This window comes from Stegostoma tigrinum, chromosome 2, assembly GCF_030684315.1.
Source record: "Stegostoma tigrinum isolate sSteTig4 chromosome 2, sSteTig4.hap1, whole genome shotgun sequence".
Classification (NCBI taxonomy): domain Eukaryota; kingdom Metazoa; phylum Chordata; class Chondrichthyes; order Orectolobiformes; family Stegostomatidae; genus Stegostoma; species Stegostoma tigrinum.
The window spans coordinates 154,387,399-154,412,730 of NC_081355.1; the positions used below are offsets into that span (position 1 = coordinate 154,387,399).

A 25,332-nucleotide genomic window follows, 5' to 3' on the forward strand; every position below is an offset into this window, starting at 1 on the left:
GAAAGGAAACCCAGAAATGCCCACCACACATCGTTGATTCATGCATTTGACAATGTAATTTCTTAAGAAATAACTGAGAAAGGCAATGTTTTTCAATGAAATAGAAAGCCAATTCAATGCTTTTGCATCAGGGGTTTTTCCCTCTGGGTCAGAAAGAGCTGTGAAGTTTGTACCATGCCATTGTTTTGTTACAGATCTGACAGTCTCCTGAGATCAGTATTCAATTACATGCCAACCAGACTAAATGGACTTTGCAGCAATGCTTAGGGTCAGCGCAGATACTTCACTCATTCCCATGACTGATCAGTGGACTGTATGTGGATCCACATTCCTGTCATTGGGAATAGACAGCCCACTCGGAGTAAGCACCGGGAACAGGGAAACAGGCTCTGCTCCATGGTCCAAACTCAGACACTGGCGAGGAAGTACTGTCATTTTTGGTGGAAGCAGAGCCTGAGTGCAGAAATCTACACGTTCATTCATCACGTTGGCATCACAGCTGACAAACATGACAGCACATTGTACTGTACGGAAAAGTTGAGGACATATGGGTGATTTCCAGGGCATTGTGCACAGTAACTAGCAGGATGTTGCAAACTCCACCTGGGACAGCACGTTCAGTTCTGCGCACTTCGCCTTGTGAAAGTTCTTTTGGCCCTGGAGTTGGGATAGCACAGACTCCGTCAGCATACTCAGGTTCTAAGTGGGTTAAGGACAGACCAGATTTGAAGGTCAAGTTGTGAACGAAATGACACTGGCAGACAGCAATCACAAACTGTTACAGGCCAACTTGCAGACTCACTGCATAGGGCTTACCATGAAATTAGGCAGGACCCTTACCCAAAAACCTGTTCAGAGACTGGGGACCGTGAATGGAAAAAAAACTGAACCTGGGCATTTAAATGCTTCCCCTAGCAGGACACACACCAGACAAATGATGAATGCATGGTTTGGCTCTGTCTGCAGCTGATGTGAAGAAGCTGTATTTTATATAAACAAAATAAAAGGCAAATTTGAAGAATCACACAGATGGGAGGACAAAGGACTCTCCACAGCAGGACACCCCACACCAAAAAAGCTGCAACACTGTACTTACATTCTGATGATTTACAAGCAAGACATTCTTTTCAGGAAACAAAAACAAACAAAAGACCTTTAGTTCCCTGTGAGCAGACATGATTAAAACTCTTTGTCTCCATTCCCATGCAGCTACAAAAACTAGAAACACAACTCAGAAACAATCACACGGTATGGCCCTTTCCAGTGAGTAACTGTGGGTGTCCATGGGGCTGTGTGTAACACAGTAGATCGTGAAGGTGAAAAGATGCAATGATTCAGCGGTCACTACTTTAACACTCCAGTGTTAATTACAATCCAACATAAAAGAGATCAACACCTCAAAGTGTGCGCACGCATACACAGTCAGACAGAGACAGAAAAGGATGGATTATGATAACAGGAGAGAGGAAAAATAGATGGGCATAGTCTTGTCTTTGCTTATAGGACTAAAGACTCAAGATAAAAATACAATGCACAGGTCAACACAATTCATTCCAAAATGTAAGGCTGTGTAATTTAGTAGTTTACAAACAGCATACAAGAAATAGGTATTAGTGGTGAAATTAGTGATGTGCTGGTAGAGGTCAGCATGCCACCCAGAATCTACGCTTGTCACAGAATCTCACGTGGCTTGAAGTGGGATCGATGTTATCCTGGACAGTTTCTTTGGAATTATCATCGGCCTCCCAAGCGGATTGGATCTGATCATGAAAACACATTCATACACTGTACTGTGGTAGTCTCACAACACTGCCACAAGGCACCTAACTTGCCTCCACTCAGTCTATAAAACACAGACTCATCTGGCACTAACTTAGCACTGTAATACAGGAATCCAAATCAGCTTTGTTATTTGCTCTTTTTGATCTGTTTTCATGAATTCACTCAAACAATATGGTCCAGTTTAACAGTGTGATGTCCAGTTAATTGTAATAGAAACCTTGATGTCAATTCAGTGAATTTTTAAAGCCTGATCTGAGGGTGGGTTTCATTTACTCCCTTCAGTGCACTTTGATTCTCTTATTTCATGGAAGATGTTTTTTTAAATCAAGAGAAGCCACCTCCTTAAACAGGCACCAAAACTTCCACTGGATCTTAATGGGGCAGTTCTCATTCCCACTGTTTTACTGTGCTTCAGAACACAATGTCAAGTTGAAGCAGTTATTTTCACATTGATTTATTTACAAAACACATTTCCTGATTAATTACAGGGAAGTATTCAAATCGCCAACATCAGCTGAACTACCCACGGAGGTGGGGCTATGCCTGATCAGTGTGTGAATGGTTACTCAGACATGAACTCAGTGTGGTCAGATGACAGAAATCCCTCTCCCAAATCCCTCTAACACAAACATGCACAGAAATAATTGGGAGGGAGTAGGCGGAAGAGAATAAAATATTTCATTTTAGAAAAACTACGTGTTTTAGTAAAGGACTGACTGAGATGGAAGCTATTTAAGATGCGGATCAGATATCTTCTCATTGTCTAGAAATATTAAGCCATCCAGTTGGCTCTCTCTATAGTGAATACATTCTGTGGAACTATTGTTTAGGAAGGTTCAAATCCCTTTCTCACAGGGCGAAGAATAATGTAGACCATCATGGATCAACTGTAGAAGACATGAAAATGCAGAAGGTAGAGGGGCTGAACTCCTTACATGGGAGACACAACACAGAAGCAGACCATTCAGTCTAACCAGCCACTTATGCTCCACTTGAAACCTATTAACTTTTTAGCCCTATTCCCTACTCTTTCTCATCCTCACCGGCCCCCACCAATCTCCAACTACACTCAGTTCTATATTCTGACCACTCTCAGCGTAAAATGGTTTTCTGAAATTCTCTATTAGATTTCTTGGTGGCTATATTGATAGCCCTTAGTCACACTTTTCTCCCAAAGAGAAAACATTCTCCCTGTTATCCACTCAATCAAAACCTTGCAGAATTTTTCAAAGACCTCCAACACCCCACTCTGAAAAGTTTTTAAAAGACCCTCTGCTGCTTCTAAATGTATTTGCTATAAGGCAATCAGAATTACATACAGTACTCCAGATTTAGTCTTGCCAAGGATGACTCCAAATGTAAAAATGTTTTATATTTCATTCTTACAAATAATCTTTGTAGTGGCATCACATATTGTGCACATCATTTTTGAGAGAATTTAATTAAAATTGTCATGAGAACATTGCAATGGGTGTTCAACGTACAGTAAGTTAAACCATCTAATGTCTGGTGTTTTCTCAGCTGCATCTGGAAGAATTAAAACATACATGTGCAACAGATGATTATCTCATTCAGATCATCGGGGACCTCTGCCCCAAGCCCTCAGTTCAGTACAGTCCAGAGGAATATCAAATAGTGTAAGGTGTAGATCACGCTAACTAACACAATGAGGAAGAGAGAGACACCTAATTCTATATATTAACTAGATCCAATTCCTCCTTCTGGAATTCAGAGTTAATAACAATTCAAACTGATGTGCACACAAAGTTTGGAATAAACAAGACTGACTCTTCTCTCTCTCTGTTCCCCCCACCATCCACGCCAAACAATTACACAAACTATGGCTGTTAGAAGGAGTTAAGGACTCTGGATGATTTAATAATTATCCAAGATACTAAGTGAAACAGCGAGGGTCCTGCTCTTTGCAGAGCCTAGAATGAAGGAATATGGCCTAAAAATTAGAGTTGGACCTTCTGGTAGTGAAATTAAGAAACACTCGTTCAAAGGGTGGCAGAATTTTGGAAATGTTGCTCACAAACAGCATCTGACTCTGGGTCAATAGATCAAAAGTAATGGCAATCCGTTAACCAATGGGTAAAGAAGGACATTCTGTATCCACAAGTTGGCATGTGAGTAACTAGGGGCCACAATTTCAGGACTGTCAGCAACAGAGCTGGGAGCGAGATCAAGAGAAACCTCTTTCGTCAGAGTTGTCAGGATTTGGAATATGCTGCCTGGGAGAGTGATGGAGGCGAACTCCACAGGAGGTTTCAAAACAGACCTCGATATATATTTGAAAGTGATGAATTGAGGGTTACAAAGGTAGGACTGGAGAATGGGACTAGCTGGGTAGCTCTTTTGGGAGCCAGTACAGACACAAGGGGTTGAATAGCCTCCTTCAGTACTGTAACATTCTGTGATTTTATTCTATGATATGAGATTAAGGTATCTGGGGACAAGGTTGGGTATATGGAATTTTATTGCATGTCAGAGCTCACTCAGTTACAGAATACGCTCAGGGGCTCATAAATCTCCTGTGGAATCTAGGTCTGGTCCCTTCCAAGAGTCACATCACCAGCCTCCCTCCACCCACATCAAGGATCAGATGCAATAGACATTACCCTTGGTTTACAGAGAAGAGAATCAAAAGCACACTGCCCGTTTTATATTATAATTCAATTGGAAAGTTACACATGATAATGATGGCAGCATTTTTTCCAACACTATAGTAATTAGCTACCACTGGGCTCAAAAGGGACGAATGGCCTATCTTCTGCCATTTCTTATACCAGAAATTTAATGAATTGCGTAAAGATTATTATGACTTTGTTTATTATTCCTTGAGTCAATCCTACAGTTTCATTTAATCTTAATTGGGGGTTAGTTTTGGTAATTAGCCATTTAGTTAAATGATGCTGCTTTATTACCGTGTCTCATGTTTAAGAAAGTTACTTTTATTTTAAAAAAATACTCAATACTATTCTTAGTCATGATGTGAAAAAACTACCAACTTGTACAGACAATTTAAAACAAAATGCGGTGCAAAAACAATCTAAACCATTGCCTAGCTTTCTGATAGCAAAAACAATTTATTGTCATTTTTGGGAAATTCTTTATATACAACTAAATGGGCATCTTAAGTCTGCGGCCAGCTACGAGGAGCGGGTACTCACTCCTGCCAGTGACTTCTGGATATTCTCCCTGGCTCTGGCAATGTCTCGAAGGATGTTACTTGCTCCATTCTCCTAGGTAGTGCAGAAAGAATTTAGTCAACAGCTTGATCTCTGATCAAATTACAGTAAAAATAAAAAGAAAAATCTGTGGGTTACATTAACTGGTTCTTGGGGAAAATTGCAAACCAGTAAAAATGCAAGAAACACGTAAGCTTAATGGACCCAAATCAGCTAACAGGAAGGATAGATAGAGACTCACACCCAATCCATAAGGCAGCGATTTCACAGCCACAGAGTAGCTCAATTCCAGCAAACCTGAACATCATGCTCTTAAACTACCTGAGCCCCTCAGCCCTGGAGCTTTGCTGTATTTGGAAGATGCATTGTACACCTGAGCATAGCTCCTCCCACCCACCTTAATGATGCAAGCCGAAAAAGAAAATACAGGCCATTTACAGGCACCGTGGCTGGCTCTGCTGTACAGAAGGTTTGCTTTTTTTTTGGGGGGGTGGGGGGAGGAGAAGAAAGAGTGTCAGGGTTATAGTCACAGGGGATTCGATTGTAATGAGAGTACGTATGCGGTTTTGTGGCTGAAAACGAGACTCGCGCATGGTATGTTACCTCCCAAATGCATGGGTCAGGGATGTCTCACATCGACTGCAGGACATTCTGAATGGGGAGGGTGAACAGCCAGCTGTTGTGGTGCATATAGGCACCAACGATATAGGTAGAAAATGGATGAGGTCCAGTAGAAATTAGGGATTTAGAAGTCAAGTTAAAAAGTAGGACCTCAGAGGTTGTAATCTCAGGATTGCTACCAGTGCCACATACTAGTCAGAGTAGAAATGAAAGAATAGGCAGGATAAATGAGTGGCTTGAGAGATGGTACAGGACGGAGGGGTTCAGATTTTTGGGACAGTGGGACCAGTTCTGGGGGAGGTGGGACTATTACAAATTGGATGGTCCACACCTGGGCCAGACTGGAACCAATGTCCTAGGGAGTCCTTTTGCTAATGCTGTTGGGGAGGGTTTAAACTAAAGTGGCAGGGGGATGGGAACCAAATGAGGAGGTTAGTGGATAGTAAGGAGATAGTAATTAAAGCCTGTAAGGGACTAGATAATGAAGTCAGTGTGACTAAGGGGAAGAGGAGGCAGAGAGCAGATGATGAATGCAAATGGACAGGTGATAGAACAGAGAACATAGAACAGTACAGCACAGAACAGGCCCTTCAGCCCACGATGTTGTGCCGACCATTGATCCTCATGTATGCACCCTTAAATTTCTGTGACCATATGCATGTCCAGCAGTCTCTTAAATGACCCAAAATGACCTTGCTTCCACAACTGCTCAACGCATTCCATGCTCTCACAGCACTCTGTGTAAAGAACCCGCCTCTGACATCCCCTCTATACTTTCCTCCAACCAGCTTAAAACTATGACCCCTCGTGTGAGCCATTTCTGCCCTGGGAAATAGTCTCTGGCTATCAACTCTATCTCTGCCTCTCATTATCTTGTATACATCAATTAGGTCCCCTCTCCTCCTCCTTTTCTCCAATGAAAAAAGTCCCAGCTCAGTCAACCTCTCTTCATAAGATAAGCCCTCCAGTCCAGGCAGCATCCTGGTAAACCTCCTCTGAACCCTCTCCAAAGCATCCACATCTTTCCTATAATACGGCGACCAGAACTGGACGCAGTATTCCAAGTGCGGTCTAACCAAAGTTTTATAGAGCTGCAACAAGATCTCACGACTCTTAAACTCAATCCCCCTGTTAATGAAAGCCAAAACACCATATGCTTTCTTAACAACCCTGTCCACTTGGGTGGCCATTTTAAGGGATCTATGTATCTGCACACCAAGATCCCTCTGTTCCTCCACACTGCCAAGAATCCTATCCTTAATCCTGTACTCAGCTTTCAAATTCGACCTTCCAAAATGCATCACCTTGCATTTATCCAGGTTGAACTCCATCTGCCACCTCTCAGCCCATCTCTGCATCCTGTCAATGTCCCACTGCAGCCTACAACAGCCGTCTATACTGTCAACGACACCTCCAACCTTTGTGTCGTCTGCAAACTTGCTGACCCACTGATCAAGTGTCTTAAACTCAACTCATCCCATTTGCCTGCATCGGGCCTATATCCCTCTAAACCTTTCCTATCCAGGTAGCTGTCCAAATATCTTGTAAATATTGTAATTGTACCAGCCTCCTCCCCATCCTCTGGCAGCTCATTCCATACACGCACCACCTTCTGTGTGAAAAAGGGTGCCCCTCATATTCTTTCTCCACCCCCACCTTAAACCTGTGCCCTCTACGTTTGGACTTCCCTACCCTGGGGTAAAAACCTTGTCTATTCACCTGATCCAAACGTCTCATGATTTTATAATGTCACCCCTGACACACCAGGGGAAAAAATTCCCAGCCTATCCAATCTCTGAGGTGCATTTGTTTTAATGCGAGAAGAAGTGTGGTAGTAGGTAAGGCAGGTGAACTTAGAGCTGAATTAGTACCTGGGAGTATGATGTTATTGCTATTACTGAGTCTTGGTTGAGGGAAGGGGAAGATTGGCAACTAAATATCCCAGGATATTGCCGCTTCAGGTGGGAGAGGGAGGTAAAAGGGGTGAAGGAGTTGCATCACTAGTCAAAGAGCATATCACAGCTGTGAATAAAGGAGGGCATTATGCAAGACTCGAGCAGGGAGGCAATATAGGCAGAGCCCAGAAATAGGAAGGGTGCAGTAACAATGTTGGGGCTGTACTACAGGCCTCCCAACAGCGAGCGTGAGATAGAAGTACAAATATGTAGAGAGATTATGGAAATTTGCAGGAGTAACAGGGTGGTGGTGATGAGAGATTTTAATTTTCCCAACGTTGACTGGGATTCACTCAGTGTTAGGGGTTTCGATAGAGCAGAATTAATAAGGAACATGTAGGAGGGTTTTCTAGAGCAGTATGTAAATAGTCCAACTCGGGAGGAGGCCATACTGGACCTGGTGTTGGGGAATGAGCCCAGCCAGGTGGTTGAAATTTCAGTAGGTGATTACTTTGGGAATAGCGATCACAATTCCGTAAGTTTTAGAATACTGATGGACAAAGACAAGAGGATCCTAAAAGGAACAGTGCTGAAGTGGGGGAAGATCAACTATAGCAAAATTCGCAGGACGAGGGGAATGTGGATTGGGAGCAGCTGTTTGAGGGCAAATCCACATATGATATGTGGGAGGCTTTTAAAGAGAGGTTAATTAAAGTTCAGGACAGACATGACCCTGTGAAAATGAGGTATAGAAAGGGCAAGATTAGGGAACCATGGATGACAGGTGAAATTGTGAGACTAGCAAAGAGGAGAAAGGAAGCATATATGAGGTCTTAGGCGACTGAAAATAGACAAAGCTTGGGAAGAATATTGGGAAAGTAGGACCAATCTGAAACAAGGAATTAAGAGGGCTGAAAGGGATCATGAAATATCTTCAGCAAACAGGGTTAAGGAAACTTCCAAAGCCTTTTATTGATTCATGAGGAGCAGGAGGGTAACTAGAGAAAGGATTGGCCTACTCAAGGACAAAGAAGGAAAGTTATGCGAGGAGTCAGAGAAATTGAGTGAGATTCTTAATGAGTACTTGGCATCGGTATTTGAGGGACATGACTGATGTTGAGGTTAGGGATAGATGTTTGATTATTTGATTACTCTAAGTCAAGTCAGCATGTGTGGTGGGGGGGGGGGGGGGGGCGGAGGGGGCGAGTGTTGGGCATTCTAAAAGCATGAGAGTGGACAAGTCCCCAGGTCCGGATGGGATCTATCCCAGGTTTGTGAGGGAAGCGAGAGATGAAATAGTAGGGCCTTAACAGATATCTTTGCTGCATCCTTGAGCACGGGTGAGGTCCTGGAGGACGGGAAAATTGCTAATATTGTCCCCTTGTTTAAGAAGGGTAGCAAGGATAAACCAGGTAATTATAGACCGGTGAGCCTGACGTCAGTGGTAGGGAAGCTGCTAGAGAAGATACTGAGGGATACGATCTATTTAAGTTTGGAAGAAAATGGGCTTATTAGTGATAGGCAGCATGATTTTGCGCTGGGAAGGTCATGTCTTACCAACTTAATACAATTCTTTGAGCAAGTGACAAAGTTGATTGATGGGGCAAAGACTGTAGATGTCATATACATGGACTTCAGTAAGGCGTTTGGTAAGGTTCCCCATGGCAGGCTGATGGAAAAAGTGAAGTCGCATGGGTCTGGGTGTACTAGCTAGATGGATAGAGAACTGGCTGGGCAACAGGAGACAGAGAGCAGTAGTGGAAGGGAGTTGGAGACCTGTGACCAGTGATGTTCCACAGGGATCTGTGCTGGGACCACTGTCGTTTGTGATATATGTAAATGGTTTGGAGGAAGGTATAGGTAGTCTGATCAGCAAGTTTGCAGATGACACGAAGATTGGTGGAGTAGCAGATAGTGAAGGGGACTGTCAGAGGTTACAGCAGAATATAGATAGACTGGAGAGTTGGGCAGATAAATGGCAGATGGAGTTCAATCCAGGCAATTGAGAGGTGATGCATTTTGGAAGATCCAATTCAACAGCGAACTATATGGGGAAAACTGATACATAGAGATCTGGGTGTTCAGGTCCATTGTACCCTGACGGTGACAATGCGGATGGATACAGTGGTCAAGACGGCATTCGGCATGCTTTCATTCATCAGATGGGGTATTGAGTACTAGTGTTGGCAGGTCATGTTACAGTTGTGTAGGACTTTGGTTCGATCACATTTGAAATACTGCGTACACTTCTGGTCATCACATTACCAAAAGGATGTGGATGCTTTGGAAAGGGTGCAGAGAAGGTTCACCAGGATGTTGCCTGGTATGGAGAGCACTAGCTATGAAGAGAGGTTGAGTAGATTAGGATTATTTACGTTAGAAAGATGGAGGTTAAGGGGGGACCTCACTGAGGTCCACAAAATCATGAGCAGTATAGACAGGGTGGATAGCAAGAAGCTTCCCCCCCTCCCCCCCCCCCCCCCCCCCCAGAGTGAGGGCCTCAATTACTAGGGGTCACAATTTAAAGAGAGGGGAAATGTTTAAGGGAGATATGCGTGGAACGTTCTTTATGCAGAGCGTGGTGGATGCCTGGAACACGTTGCCAAGTGAGGTGGTAGATGCGGGCACAATAGCGTCATTTAAGATGTATCTAGACAGACACATGGATGGGCAGGGAGCAGAGGGATACAGATCCTTGGAAAATAGGCGACAGGTTTAGATAGAGGATCTGGATTGGTGCAGGCTTCCAGGGCCGAAGGGCATGTTCCGGTGCTGTAATTTTCTTTGTTCTTTATTTACTACAAAGAAGCCACAGTTCCTCTCTTTGCCAGTCCCCAGCTGTTTAAGTCAGTGCGCCACTGAAGGTTACAGTCTAAAGGGACCTATGTGGAATTCATACATTAGAGGTTATATAGAAGTGGGGGGGGGGGGGGATATAGGAGATCAGCCAAGAAATTTCCTTAGTGAGACCTCACCTGCAGTATTATGTGCAGTTCTGGTCCCCCTATGAGGCAAGACATTCTGGCAATGGAGGAAGTGCAACAAAGATTTACCAGATTGATTCCTGGGGCAGTAGGGCTGATGTATGAAGACAGACTGGATCAGTTAGGGCTATATTCACTGGAGCCCTGGAAGATTGAGGGGGAATCTCATAGAAACAAAATTCTACAAGGTAAACACAGGAAGGTTGTTGCCAATGATTGGGGAGCCCAGAACCAGGATCACATTTTAAGGATATGGTAGGCCATTTAAGACTGAGATGAGGAGAAATTTCTTCATCCCAAGAAATGGTGAGCCTTTGGAATTCTCTGTCACAAAAAGGAGTTGAGGCCAAAACATTGAATGTTTTCAAGAAGAGGTCAGATATAGTTTTTGGGGGGTAAAGGGATCGTAAGGTTTGGGGGAAAAGTGGGAACAAGATACTGAGTTGGATGATCAGCCCTGATCACATTCAATAGTGCAGCATACTCAAAGGGCTACTCCCCCTCCTACTTTCAATGTCTACATGAAAATTGCAGGCTGTAGACAGAAAGGGTAGCCCCATTAAACAGTAGTCAGAACAAAATCGTGATTTGTTTATAGTCAATTTGCTTACTTCAACCAAATTTTATTCATCATCTAATAACTGAGACAAAAAAAAAGATCAGAACTATGAGGATCAGCACAGAGAAAGCAACACTGCAGATAAAGTGGAGCATTAAATACTAACATTTCTGTTATCTGCTATTTAAGTCTTACCCCCAAGTTAATAACATTTACAAGAGTAAGGAGTGCATTTCTAGGCACCAATACATTTTTTAAAACAACCATCTGATGATCTGAAATGCATTACCTCCAAGTGATATAATTGTAATTTTCAAAAGGATTTTGCACAGATAATGGAAAAGGACATGTCAGCAGCTCAAAAGCAAAATATTGCTGATGTCAGAAATCGTGTGTCACAGCTGGACACCAGCAGTATAGAAACTGAAATTACATTTACTGTGATAGTATGTGCAATAGCTTTTGGTGCTTGGGGAATTAGCTAGAAAATTCCAACTCTCAGAGAATGCTGGAGAAACTGAACAGGTCTGGCAATATCTGTGGAGAGAAGAAGAGAGTTAACATTTCAAGAGTAATATGACTCTCCTTCAGAACAACTGCATCATAACAGATTCAAAGCATTAACTCTGATTCTCTCTCCCAGACGCTGCCAGACCTGCAGAGTTCCTCCAGCATTCCCTGCATTTGTCTTAAAAGTCAGCAGAGTTTTTGGCAACAAGCAAAGGAGTCAGACCGAAGAAGGGTCTAGGCCCAAAACAGCAGCCTTCCTGCTCCTCTGATGCTGCTTGGCTTGCTGTGTTCATCCAGCTCCACACCTCGTTTTCTCAAGGAGTCAGACTTACTGGATAGCTCTTTCAAAGATAGGACAGACCAAACAGCCTCCATTTGTGCTCTTCCCTTCTATATTTCTAAAAGATGTTTACTGATGGCTGAAGAGTTTCTGCAGCCGAGACTGAAGGGGCTGTTCGAAGCAAACAGGCATCAGGTGGCTCCTGCTCAACCTCTATCCGTTGTCTCTCTCTCTCTGGCTTGTGATTGGGCTACAGGTTCACGGTCACTGGAGACTCCCCATGTACCCTGACCCAGTGATTACCCTTTGCTCACCATTTAATCAAATTCCAATAAACTGTGACAATGGCCAGGATTTACTTCTATTCTTTCCCTCACCAAAAGCTGATGGGAGTTCAGGGAGCAATTAAGAGTCTTCTACTCCAGTTCCTGGGCTCCTGCTGCTAACACTGGCAGGAAAATCAACTTTCAGAATGCCTGGACGATCTTTGGCTCAGTGTAACACAACATCAGGAAATCAGCACTTTTGAAATGTATTTTTATATAGGCATACCGGTTTCCTAGTAGTTTAAATTTATTCCAATATCTCCAAAAAAAACCATAAAAGGAGCGAGGCTACAAAAGGCCAAGCAGCATCAGAGGACCAGGAAGGCTGACGTTTCAGGCTAGGCCTAGCCCGAAACGTCAACTTTCCTGCCCCTCTGATGCTGCTTGGCCTGCTGTGTTCATCCAGCTCTACACCTTGTCATCTCAGATTCTCCAGCATCTGCAGTTCCTACTATCCCTGAGGTTACGAAAATTTCTGCTTTCAAATAAACCTGTTGAACTACAAACTGGTGTCATGTGATTTCTGATCTTGTCTAAAAAAATTAACTTCAGTACATTCAGCAATGAACTCAGGTCAATGTTTGATGTAACAACCGTGCTGTAGGGAGCCAGTCATTCCTACTTCAGTGATTCCTTTTGGCTAGGAACAATGTGGAACTTGCCACCATGTTTAAAGAGTCTCCACGCTGGGGTCTGGTGAAATTGACACTGATCACGTTTCCTGATATTTGGGCTGAGGACGGCTCACTGGACCCGAAACATTAACTCTTGTTTTTTTTGCTTCACAGATGCTGCCAGAGCTGCTGAGCTTTTCCAGCAACTTTTTGTTTTTGTTTCTTGGCACCGGGTTTGGAAAGCAGAGTTTTCTTCCACAGAGACCTCTCAATCTAGAGTTCTTTATTGCAATGTTATGAATGATCAAAAATTTAGAATACCTCCAGTGCTTCTTTGAGTTTAAAATTTCATCGGGTGGGTTTTATTTGAACGGTGATCGAGTGAGGGACCTGACCTTGACCAGGCCCCAGTGACAATCCCCACATAACTGCCAACTCAGCTGCTTCTAGTTCCAGGTAACAGACACTGCCATGGAGATAGGGCAAGTTTCACGTGTCCCATCAGAGGCTCGAGATCTTAAAACACAGCCTTACCCCTCCTCACCTCTTTGCCCCATGCACAACTGTAACAAGAGGTAGAAATGCCTCACAGGCTGAAAAGGGAGCACCACAATCATCAGGCTAACAGACTACAGTGAACCACCACCATCACACGTAACTCCACCCCAAACACCCTGGGAACATAGTATACCCTAGCAACTGTTACCAAACTGAATACAAGTGAGTGTTCTTACATCTTGTTCCAACTATCTTCCAGCCCCACTTTCACCCAGTGGATTTCAGCATAGAGTAAGGACTAATACACAAAAAGGACCCAAACATCCAAGTTTACTTTTGTCATTAAACCCAGGGCCAGACAGGGACTTTGGTCATGGCAAGTCCACTTCACAATCATCAGGCTGGAACCTGCCTCTCAGCAACTGACTCTGTCACAATTATTCAGTCATTCATTGACACGAAGTCAAAAATCTTGGAACCTTTCCCAAAATAGCAAAGGAAGCCTGTTTGCCTCAGGGACTGCTTGGGGTCAAAGAAGAATTTGTCCACCATCTCCACAGATGCAATAGGAATAGGCAAGAAACTCTTTCCACCAGCATTCCCTTTAATTTTCTAATCAGCTGTGTGGGCCTCAGAGGCCTGTGTACAGTAGTGGCTATCGCAGGTATAAGTTAATTCTGTGATTAGTGTGCCAATGCCCATCACGGTGCCAGAACGTCAAAGTGGCTGTAGGTAGCTTGGAGGGAATGTCGTTGACCACAGTGACTCCTGCATTATTACAATGATTAAAAATAACCACTCAATGTCTGGAAGTGCAATGAAAAAAGCTCTGCAGTCTTGCCCAGAGACTTTAACCAAGGAAAACCCTGAATCAATTATTACACAATCAGACTCACCAACTATGGGACATTTGTCAAAATACCTCTTTTTTGTTTAGAAACGTGACTGTGTTTTCACACCACCTCCGGTTCCTCTGTCTCAGCACTGGATACAGACAGAGTTGTATCAGACCGCACCCTGCCTGTTCTTCAGGCAGTAAACGCTTCAAAACTGAAACATGCACAATGTCCATCTTAAGACTCCAAGATTTCTTCAACACTAGATGTGCAGGGCGAACCCATGGTTCCAACAGCAATTCTGTCTGTTTTGAGGGGTGGGTACATTTTGCTCCTGCCCTGTTTGCGTACTTGCAGCTTTCACGTTGTCACATGCTTATGCAGGACCATCTCATCAACCTGAACTTTGTACGTCATGGGACCTGACCTCACATCGATCATGCCTCTTAGCATGCAGGGCCATTGTGATGGATCAGCAAACTTCACCCCATTAAGTAAACTCTCCTGCTTAGTGGAGTTGCGTGTCTGGCACTGCTTTTATTGATGCCGTTTCATCCAGATGCGGGAAAATCTGATGTAACCTGGTGTGGAGTCCTCTCCAACACTGCTAGAGCTATCTCTGCAGTTGCGCGAGGGGTGATCTGATAATCAAATAGGAACGAGGACAGTTGGCATCTAGTGAAGCTGTAGACTGTTTCTTTAAGCCTGCCTTCAATGTTTGGACTGCTCTTTCCGCCAATCTTTGGATGATGTATAGTACAGAGCTGTCCTTACATGCCAAATGTCATTCCACTTTAGGATATACTCAAATTCCCTGTTGGTAAATGATGGCCCGTTGTCTGTGACCAGGAGGTCATGTATTGAAAAAGTTGCTCACAGTTCGACTATCGTCATCCTCACACTGGATGGATGAATTCCGTGCATGTCCAGTCACTCTGAATGGACATTCACAATGACTAAGAACATTGAGTCCATGAAAGGACCAGCACAGTCAATGTGTGTAACTGAGTCCAGGGTTTACCCGGCCATTTCCACAAACATAGGAGAGCTGCTGGCAGTCACTTTTGTCCTTGTTGGCACTCAGGGCACTGGCCTACCAACACAGCTATGTCAGCATCCAATCCTGGCCACCAGACATAACCTCTCACCAATATCTTCATTTTGGAAACCCCTGGAGGAGTTCAGCCAGGATCTGAGGGTGGCCTTTGCTTGGGACAATCACTCTTGCTCCCCATAATAAAATGCCATCGTCTACAGTGATCTGATCTTGCCATGTCCAAAAATATTTCAATTCTAATTGTTTCCTTTGGTTTCCTCATCATCATGAACTGTTTTAGTTTTTCCAGGATTGGATCTTTTTGCATCCACAGTTTATATTGTCAGCATAGGCTGGAAGAGGGTCCAGAAAGTTTAAAACCAGAACGGAATCTTTCAGTGGCAGCACCACTGGTGGCATACCTGCTAGCATGAGGCAGTTCAAGGAATCCACAATTGTTACTTGGCCTCCCCGGACAGTGTTCCAATTTGTAATTACACACACATAGAATGAGAACCCATCGTTGAAGTCCACCTGAACTCTCTCTCAGCATCTCATTAAAGGTTAAAGGAAAGTCACATGCCTCTGCCAAGTATCTTAACCTTGTCAAAAATTCCGATACGGATTTCCCATGGTTCTTGAACTGCCAAGTGAAATCTCAGCATCTCAGAATTAGAAGAGACTTGGGGTCATAATATTCATTAACTAAATCTGTCAACTCTTGAAAGATTTTAGTATCTGGTGCCTGAGGACATGTGAGGCTCCAAATAGCCAAAAAAGCCACAGGTCCACAAACTGTCAGGAGAATTACCCGTTGCATTTCATCTGCCCGAATGTCATTTGCCCAGAAATAATAATGCATTCCTTCCACATACCTGGTCCAGTGTTCAACAACAGATTGAACATGTCAAGCTTCCCAAATAACAGCATGATGCTCCCCACTCACCTGCAACTCAAAGACCATGCTGAGAGAGAATTTCTTTAGGAGCATATTTTTCTCTCTCACTGCCACTGAAAAAACGCCACAGAGGCTGATATCCAGTAACCAAGTCACACTTTTCTTACACGTGCATAGTACTTGACACTGGTCCAGCTTCCCCAACTAACAGGGTCAACAGAACCTCTGACACTCCTATTTATATCGGTCAGCTAAGACTCCTGGATAGGGCTGTTAACCTGGTCCAAATCAGGGAGCACGACAAACCTCGTCATAGTCACGGCGTATTGTATGTTAGTTGTTAATCAGGGCAACAAGATACAAGGAAGTAAATCTACAGCCATCTGGTACAATCAACCAGTGCAGCTGAAACAACAGTCCTCATCCCCAACACTTGTTCTACAGCACGAGGAACACTGCAGTGGCAAAGCTGGAATTTGGTGTCAAGTTTAAACAGAAGATAGCAGTTATTTTTGAGGACGTGTAAAGTTCTTTACTATACAAAACAACTTTGTCTCATTAGCTCCTGGAGAAGGGACAGCAAGACAGTCCAAACATTACCACTGTGCAATTTGTTGGTGTGAATCATAGAGAAAAGTGCCACTTTAGGTTTGAATTCAAAGGAATTTGCATGCTTCTCCAGTCAATGAGATGAACAGAATTAGAAATGTAACTACAAGGAAGACAGGATTGTGTTTTGGACACTCCTGATTGAGTGCTGTTTGTCACAAAATCTAACAAAACGTTGCTGTGCAATCCATCAGTCCAATTACAGCCGAAACAGTCCTGAGCTCTTGGTGGCAGTCAGGGCTCCCAGATGTCTGACAGCAGGTTGGGAATGTTCTGATACCCCCATTTAAAACTTTGTCTTCTTTAGAAATCTAACTCTCGAGATCTAGTGATCAAAGCCAAGCTTTAGATCACCTGCTATCTGATATCCCATCTTGTGGCTTAGTAGAAAAGCTGCTTAATAGCTAGGTACTGTAGGATGTTTTTCTCTGTTATTTAGTGCTATTACATACAAGTTCTTGGTGTTTTACATCAAAAATGTTTGGGCTGTTGACATCTATCGAGCTTATTAATGCAGTCAGACCTGCTGGGGATACAGAGAAAGTTTTGATAGGAAATAAAAAGCAGTAAATTTGGAAAGCAATGCAGAGCATCCAGCATCCAATAAGAAAAACATAAGTTATAAGCTAAAGTATCAAGCTGTTCATCTTTAGCCACTGACTGATGTGCTGTGCGTGTTTCTGCTTTCAATCAAAACAGCCACATTTTGACACTGCCTTTTTAACAGTGGTATATGGATCAGTATATCAAAGGGTCAAGTCAACTCTTAGAACAGAAAATATTGACAAGCAGTGGCCCAAGAAGGCAGCTCACTACCACCTTCTAAAGTGCAACTAGGGATGGGCAATAAATGCTGGCCAGTTAGCAATGTCCACGTCCCATGAGTGAATACAAAAACAGCCAGACATTCACTACTTGAAGGATTAATGAGTTTTGAGAAGATTTGTAGCTCAGGTTGAGGTTCTGGATGTGAGTTTGCTCACTGAGCTGGAAGGTTCATTTTCGGACATTTCATCACCATTCTAGGCAGCATCATCAGCAAGCCTCCAACAAAGCGCTGGTGTTATGCCCCGCTTTCTATTTATCTGGTTAGGTTTCCTTGGGTTGATGATGTCATTTCCTGTGTTGGTGATGTCATTTCCTGTTCTTTTTCTCAGGGGATGGTAGATTGGCTCCAAATCAATGTGTTACACATTGATCAACACATTGGCTCCAAATCAATCTACCATCCCCTGAGAAAAAGAACAGGAAATGACATCACCAATGCAGGAAATGACATCACCAACCCAAGGAAACCTAACCAGATAAATAGAAAGCGGGGCAAACACCAGTGCTTTGTTAGAGGCTTGCTGATGATGCTGCCTAGAATGGTGATGAAATGTCTGAAAATGAACCTTCCAGCTCAGCGAGCAAACTCACATCCTGAAGGATTAATAATGTCAATCATTGACTAAACAAGGTAGGCTTCTAAAACAATGTCACAAGACTTAAGGGGTTAATACTAATGCTTTATAACATACCTGCACAGCTGGTGAATTCAGTACTTTGCTGGTGACTGGACTGTTGAGTTTAACATAGTATTGCATCTCAGCATCATCATATTTGTATTTATCGAACCAGATCTTTTCCTCAGCAAGAAAGTTAACTGCCATTGTTCTGTAAGGTGGGAAGGCAGACAACAAGTACAGTCAGGCACAGTAAAGATGAACTGTTCACAACATTTACACTTCACTATCAACAGACTGGAAGATGACAGCTGAAGGAGTTAAATTATAAAATATTTGATACACGATTATATACTGTCTCCTTGACATCAAAACAAAATGGTGGTGAGATGGCATACACAGCTCACCTCGTAAGGTAGCTCTGTACCTCTACAGTGAGCTTTATAACAGAAATGACAGGAGCTTCCAAAGACCTACCATCAAGTACCACATCCCCTTGAGTAGAGAAAAGTCTGACTTGACCTAGCTCTTACTTTATTTGTGTGGATTCCACTCTCCTCAGAACCTTGTAAGGGGTCAGTTTAGCTCAGATAGCTAGTTTGCAATGCAGATGGACACCAATAGTGTGGGTTTAATTCCTACAGTGGCTACCATGAAGGACTTTCCTGCTCAGCCTCTCCCCTCATGTGAGGCATGGTGACCCTCATGTTAAACCACCATCAGTCGTCTCTCTCTAATGAGGAGAGTAGCCCTACAGTCTGGTGAGAGTATGGTGACTTTACCTAACACCTCCACCCCACTCCCCTAATCCAGCAAGATGCTAAATCAAAGATAACAAAGTGTGGAGCTGGATGAACACAGCAGGCCAAGTGGCATCTCAGGAGCACAAAAACTGACATTTTGGGCCTAGATGCTCTCTGATGAAGGGTCTAGGCCCAAAATGTCAGCTTTTGTGCTCTTAAGATGCTGCTTGACCTGCTGTGTTCATCCAGCTCCACACTTTGTTATCTTGGATTCTCCAGCATCTGCAGTTCCCATTATCACAGATGTCAAGTCACACTGGCTCTGCAAGAATGATCACTTCCCCTCACCCCATGTTTCCCTTTATAAAGCAGGAACAAAAGAAAAACTAAGCAGTGCTTAAAAAAAAAGCCAAGAATCATGCAAGATGCAGCTGACATACATGAAATTAGCAGCAGAAAGCTCGTGCTCTAGGCTATCCCCAACAGCCTGTCCTGGGAGTCAGGAACACCCCGCCCTGGACATGTAGTCCTCTTCACCTCCCCACTCCCAGAAAATACCAACGCAACATCTTCACTTGCTACAGCAACACAACTGAGCCGGAGACAAACACTCTACCTCCTCTGAAACAATGCTCACGCTCATTCCTCTCAGCCCGTTTAACTGAGAGAGAGAGAGACAGGGGCTTGGGAGAAGTGGTTAGCGAGAGAGCATACTGTTCAAAGCATTATTTGAATTATAGGAAGTTCAATGTGCCTGTTAAGTAGACATCAGCCACCTGTGGGTCAAAGCAATCACTAAGAGATGCTCATTTTAAAATTGCCAGGGTGAGTAATTTTGGTTGCTGTACCGAGGTTACGGCTGGAGGGAAAAGGTTTAGACAAATTTACAGACAGTAACAGTGAAGCCATGCAATATTTAAAGTAATTCACAAAATGAGGAGCAGAACAAACGGGATTCCATTTGACAGGAATGGGATGAAAAAAGGACTGAGGGTATTGGAAAGGGAGACTGGGGTAACATTTTGGGCTGTGTCCTACATCAGAACCTGTTGAAGGCACTGCTGGGCTCTGTGTTGTCTTTCTATTCCTTGCGCCACTAACAGTCATCCCTTGATGAATGAATTGTCTGCTGCCAGTGGGTTTATCATACAGAGCATAGATATTGGTGTGAGCGCACATATGCAGATGCAGGGGAAAAGAACAAGGCAGCACCAACAAATATGCATTCCATTCATGGGCAGCATGAGCCAACAGGCTTCAGCCTGCAGGAAAGGCCCGAGGTGGTGGGGTATTAGGAAACAGAAATATTACTCAACTGACATAATTGAGGACCAAAAGCACTGACTAACAACAGGTAGGGCAAATTCAGTTTCAAGAATCCCTGGCATAAAGTTACAGGACGATAGGATGGCAGATGTTTGACTCATCTAATGTGATTTGCATAGAGGGTATCAGAACAATGATTGTCGGGAGGTGGACAATTACCAAAGGAGGAGGATCGTTTTTCAAAAGAGTTGACATAGACCAAATGGCCACATTCTGCACTTTTTATTAAATTCTTTGGACAGTAGTGCACTGGTCATGCTATTGAACCACAATGTAGACTGATCAGTCAGAGGTATGATTTCAGATCCAACAAAACAAAAAAATTTTATTCGGGCCTAAACAAAGAATAGTGCTCTATGTACAAGTGACTGGGAAACTGTCCAATTATCCTAACTATTCAACTGGTTTGCAAATGCACCTTTAGGAAAGCAAAGTTACTGTCCTTACCCACTCTGTCTTAGACAAGGCTTTAAAAAATTAATTCACAGGATATGGGCATTGCTAGCTGGGCCAGCATTTGTTACACCACCCCTATTTGCCCTTGACAAGGTGGCAATGAGCTGCCTTCTTGAACTGCTGCAGTTCATGTGCTGTAGGTTGACCCACAAAGCCCTTCAGGAGAGAATTCCAGGATTTTGACCCAGCGACAGTAAACGAACCGCAACGTGTTTCCAAATCAGGATGGTGAGTGGCTTGAAAGGAGGCTTGCAGCTGGTGGTGTTCCTACGTACCAAACCACTTCCACTCCTCCTCCCATTCTCTAGATGACATGTCCATCATGGGCCTCCTGCAGTGCCACAATGCTGCCACCCGAAGGTTGCAGGAACAGCAACTCATATTCCGCCTGGGAACCCTGCAGCCCAATGGTATCAATGTGGACTTCACCAGTTTCAAAATCTCCCCTTCCCCAACTGTATCCCTAAACCAGCCCAGTTCGTCCCCTCCCCCCACTGCACCACACAACCAGCCCAGCTCTCCCCCCCCCCCCCCCCCCCCACTGCATCCCAAAACCAGTCCAACCTGTCTCTGCCTCCCTAACCGGTTCTTCCTCTCACCCATCCCTTCCTCCCACCACAAGCCGCACCCCCATCTACCTACTAACCTCATCCCACCTCCCTGACCTGTCCGTCTTCCCTGAACTGACCTATCCCCTCCCTACCTCCCCACCTATACTCTCTCCACCTATCTTCTTTACTCTCCATCTTCGGTCCGCCTCCCCCTCTCTCCCTATTTATTCCAGTTCCCTCTCCCCATCCCCCTCTCTGATGAAGGGTCTAGGCCCGAAACGTCAGCTTTTGTGCTCCTGAGATGCTGCTTGGCCTGCTGTGTTCATCCAGCCTCACATTTTATTATCTTACTATGTACCTGCTGCCCCTGTCCTCCTAGATGGAAGTAGTTATGGTTTTGGACAGTGCTGTCTAGAAGGCTCCAGCCCTCCCACCACATGTGGGCACATCAAATAGCAGTTCAGAAAAACCCACCAAAACCCCTCAAAGCAACCAGGGCTGGGATGGAACTTAAATTCAATGAATAAATTTGGCATTACAAGCTAGTGTCAGCGATGGTGACCATGAAACCATCATAAAAAAACCCCTCTGATTCATTAATGTCCTTTAGGAAAGGAAATTTGCCATCCTCACCTGGTTTGTCTACATGTGCCTCCGGATCCACAGCAATGTTGGCTCTTAACTGCCCTCTAAAATGGATATTTTAGGAATATACAACAAATTCTGGCAATTGTTTGTTATGCCCACACCCCACTGAAAAATGCACCACAGGGCAGCAATAAAAATAAAATTAATGGCATGTAGGAGCACTACATTAAGAAAACATAAGAACGCATGGAATTAAAGGTAGCACAAGCAACAAATCCCCTACCGAACTTGCCATTATTTTAGAATATAGCATGACCGCCCCCCTACCTGCATCCAATGCAATGGCAAATGTAAAACAACTGGGCTTCACCCTCTTTACTCCATTACAATCTGAGTCCCTAGGCCAGATCACTCCCTCACAAGTGACCCAAGGCTCTCTCAACCTCTTAGTGCAAAGACCAGAAACTTAAAAACTAGCAATACCCACATTCTACCTCACAGAAAATTCACCTCACAACCAACGCATATGACTGCCTCTGAATTCTATTACACACCCCAATCCCTGTGGTGGATCTTCACGTGTAGGTCTGAAATGACCATCCAGAACCCAACCGCCACACAGATCCAGGATAATAAAATGTGAGGCTGGATGAACACAGCAGGCCAAGCAGCATCTCAGGAGCACAAAAGCTGACGTTTCGGGCCTAGACCCTTCATCAGAGAGGGGGATGGGGTGAGGGTTCTGGAATAAATAGGGAGAGAGGGGGAGGCGGACCGAAGATGGAGAGAAAAGAAGATAGGTGGGGAGGGGATAGGTCAGTCCAGGGAAGACGGACAGGTCAAGGAGGTGGGATGAGGTTAGTAGGTAGATGGGGGTGCGGCTTGGGGTGGGAGGAAAGGATGGGTGGGAGGAAGAACAGGTTAGGGAGGCAGAGACAGGTTGGGCTGGTTTTGGGATGCAGTGAGTGGAGGGGAAGAGCTGGGCTGGTTGTGTGGTGCAGTGGGGGGAGGGGACGAACTGGGCTGGTTTAGGGATGCAGTTGGGGAAGGGGAGATTTTGAAACTGGTGAAGTCCACATTGATACCATTAGGCTGCAGGGTTCCCAGGCGGAATATGAGTTGCTGTTCCTGCAACCTTCGGGTGGCATCATTGTGGCACTGCAGGAGGCCCATGATGGACATGTCTTCTAAAGAATGGGAGGGGGAGTGGAAATGGTTTGCGACTGGGAGGTGCAGTAGTTTGTTGCGAACTGAGCATAGGTGTTCTGCAAAGCGGTCTCCAAGCCTCCGCTTGGTTTCCCCAATGTAGAGGAAGCCACACCGGGTACAGTGGATGCAGTATACCACATTGGCAGATGTGCAGGTGAACCTCTGCTTAATGTGGAATGTCATCTTGGGGCCTGGGATAGGGGTGAGGGAGGAGGTGTGGGGGCAAGTGTAGCAATTCCTGCGGTTGCAGGGGAAGGTGCCGGGTGTGGTGGGGTTGAAGGGCAGTGTGGAGCGAACAAGGGAGTCACAGAGAGTGGTCTCTCCGGAAAGCAGACAGGGGATGGGAAAATGTCTTGGGTGGTGGGGTCGGATTGTAGATGGCGGAAGTGTTGGAGGATGATGCGTTGTATCCGGAGGTTGGTGGGGTGGTGTGTGACAACGAGGGGGATCGTCTTGGGGCGGTCGTGGCGGGGGCGGGGTTTGAGGGATGTGTTGCGGGAAACGCGGGAGACGCGGTCAAGGGCGTTCTCGATCACTGTGGGGGGAAAGTTGCGGTCCTTGAAGAACTTGGACATCTGGGATGTGCGGGAGTGGAATGTCTTATCGTGGGAGCAGATGCGGCGGAGGTGGAGGAATTGGGAATAGGGGATGGAATTTTTGCAGGAGGGTGGGTGGGAGGAGGTGTATTCTAGGTAGCTGTGGGAGCCAGTGGGCTTGAAATGGACATCAGTAACTAGCTGGTTGCCTGAGATGGAGACTGAGAGGTCCAGGAAGGTGAGGGATGTGCTGGAGATGGCCCAGGTGAACTGAAGGTTGGGGTGGAAGGTGTTGGTGAAGTGGATGAACTGTTCGAGCTCCTCTGGGGAGCAAGAGGCGGTGCCGATACAGTCATCAATGTACCGGAGGAAGAGGTGGGGTTTGGGGCCTGTGTAGGTGCGGAAGAGGGACTGTTCCACGTAACCTACAAAGAGGCAGGCATAGCTGGGGCCCATGCGGGTGCCCATGGCCACCCCCTTAGTCTGTAGGAAGTGGGAGGAGTCAAAAGAGAAGTTGTTGAGGGTGAAGACGAGTTCAGCTAGGCGGATGAGGGTGTCGGTGGAGGGGGACTGGTCTGGCCTGCGGGACAGGAAGAAGCGGAGGGCCTTGAGGCCATCTGCATGCGGAATGCAGGTGTATAGGGACTGGACGTCCATGGTGAAGATGAGGTGTTGGGGGCCAGGGAATTGGAAGTCCTGGAGGAGGTGGAGGGCGTGGGTGGTGTCATGGACGTAGGTGGGGAGTTCCTGAACCAAAGGGGAGAAAATGGAGTCCAGATAGGTGGAGATGAGTTCGGTGGGGCAGGAGCAGGCTGAGACGATGGGTCGACCAGGGCAGGCAGGTTTGTGGATTTTGGGAAGGAGATAAAAGCGGGCTGTGCCGGGTTGGGGAACAATGAGGTTGGAGCCTGTGGGTGGGAGGTCACCTGAGGTGATGAGGTCATGAATGGTGTTGGAGATGATGGTTTGGTGCTCGGGTGTGGGGTCATGATCGAGGGGGCAGTAGGAGGTGGTGTTGGAGAGTTGGCGTCTGGCCTCGGCGATGTCGAGGTCAGTGCGCCATACGACCTCTGCGCCACCATTGTCTGCGGGTTTGACGGTGAGGTTGGGGTTGGAGCGGAGGGCTGCCGTTCAACGCATCATCCTCTGACACTTCCGCCATCTACAATCCGACCCCACCACCCAAGACATTTTCCCATCCCCACCCCTGTCTGCTTTACGGACAGACCACTCTCTCCGTGACTCCCTTGTTCGCTCTACACTGCCCTCCAACCCCACAACACCCGGCACCTTCCCCTGCAACCGCAGGAAATGCTACACTTGCCCCCACACCTCCTCCCTCACCCCTATCCCAGGCCCCAAGATGACATTCCACATTAAGCAGAGGTTCATCTGCACATCTGCCAATGTGGTATACTGCATCCACTGTACCCGGTGTGGCTTCCTCTACATTGGGGAAACCAAGCGGAGGCTTGGAAACCGCTTTGCAGATCACCTCCGCTCAGTTCGCAACAAACAACTGCACCTCCCAGTCGCAAACCATTTCCACTCCCCCTCCCATTCTTTAGATGACATGTCCATCATGAGCCTCCTGCAGTGCCACAATGATGCCACCCGAAGGTTGCAGGAACAGCAACTCATATTCCGCCTGGGAACCCTGCAGCCTAATGGTATCAATGTGGACTTCACCAGTTTCAAAATCTCCCCTTCCCCAATTGCATCCTTAAACCAGCCCAGTTCGTCCCCTCCCCCCACTGCACCACACAACCAGCCCAGCTCTTCCCCTCCACTCACTGCATCCCAAAACCAGTCCAACCTGTCTCTGCCTCCCTAACCTGT

General features: G+C 45.4%; 1 protein-coding gene across 7 annotated transcripts in view; it reads right to left on the reverse strand.

Annotated features, from left to right (window-relative positions):
* eef1db (eukaryotic translation elongation factor 1 delta b (guanine nucleotide exchange protein)) overlaps window positions 1-25,332 on the reverse strand; it is a 39,643-nt gene that overhangs the window by 5,681 nt on the left and 8,630 nt on the right. For 3 of the 7 annotated variants that reach the window (XM_048558071.2, XM_048558079.2, XM_059640397.1), the window contains exons 2-5: window positions 18,160-18,295; window positions 4,956-5,027; window positions 1,686-1,760; window positions 1,097-1,123 (exon numbers count right to left, since the gene is read on the reverse strand). In XM_048558071.2, the coding sequence (XP_048414028.1) occupies window positions 1,097-1,123; window positions 1,686-1,760; window positions 4,956-5,027; window positions 18,160-18,291 (306 nt within the window). In that variant the 5' untranslated portion in view covers window positions 18,292-18,295. The remainder of the gene's footprint in view (window positions 1-1,096; window positions 1,124-1,685; window positions 1,761-4,955; window positions 5,028-18,159; window positions 18,296-25,332) is intronic. The other 4 variants (XM_048558045.2, XM_048558039.2, XM_048558054.2 and 1 more) reach the window with 4 other exon arrangements.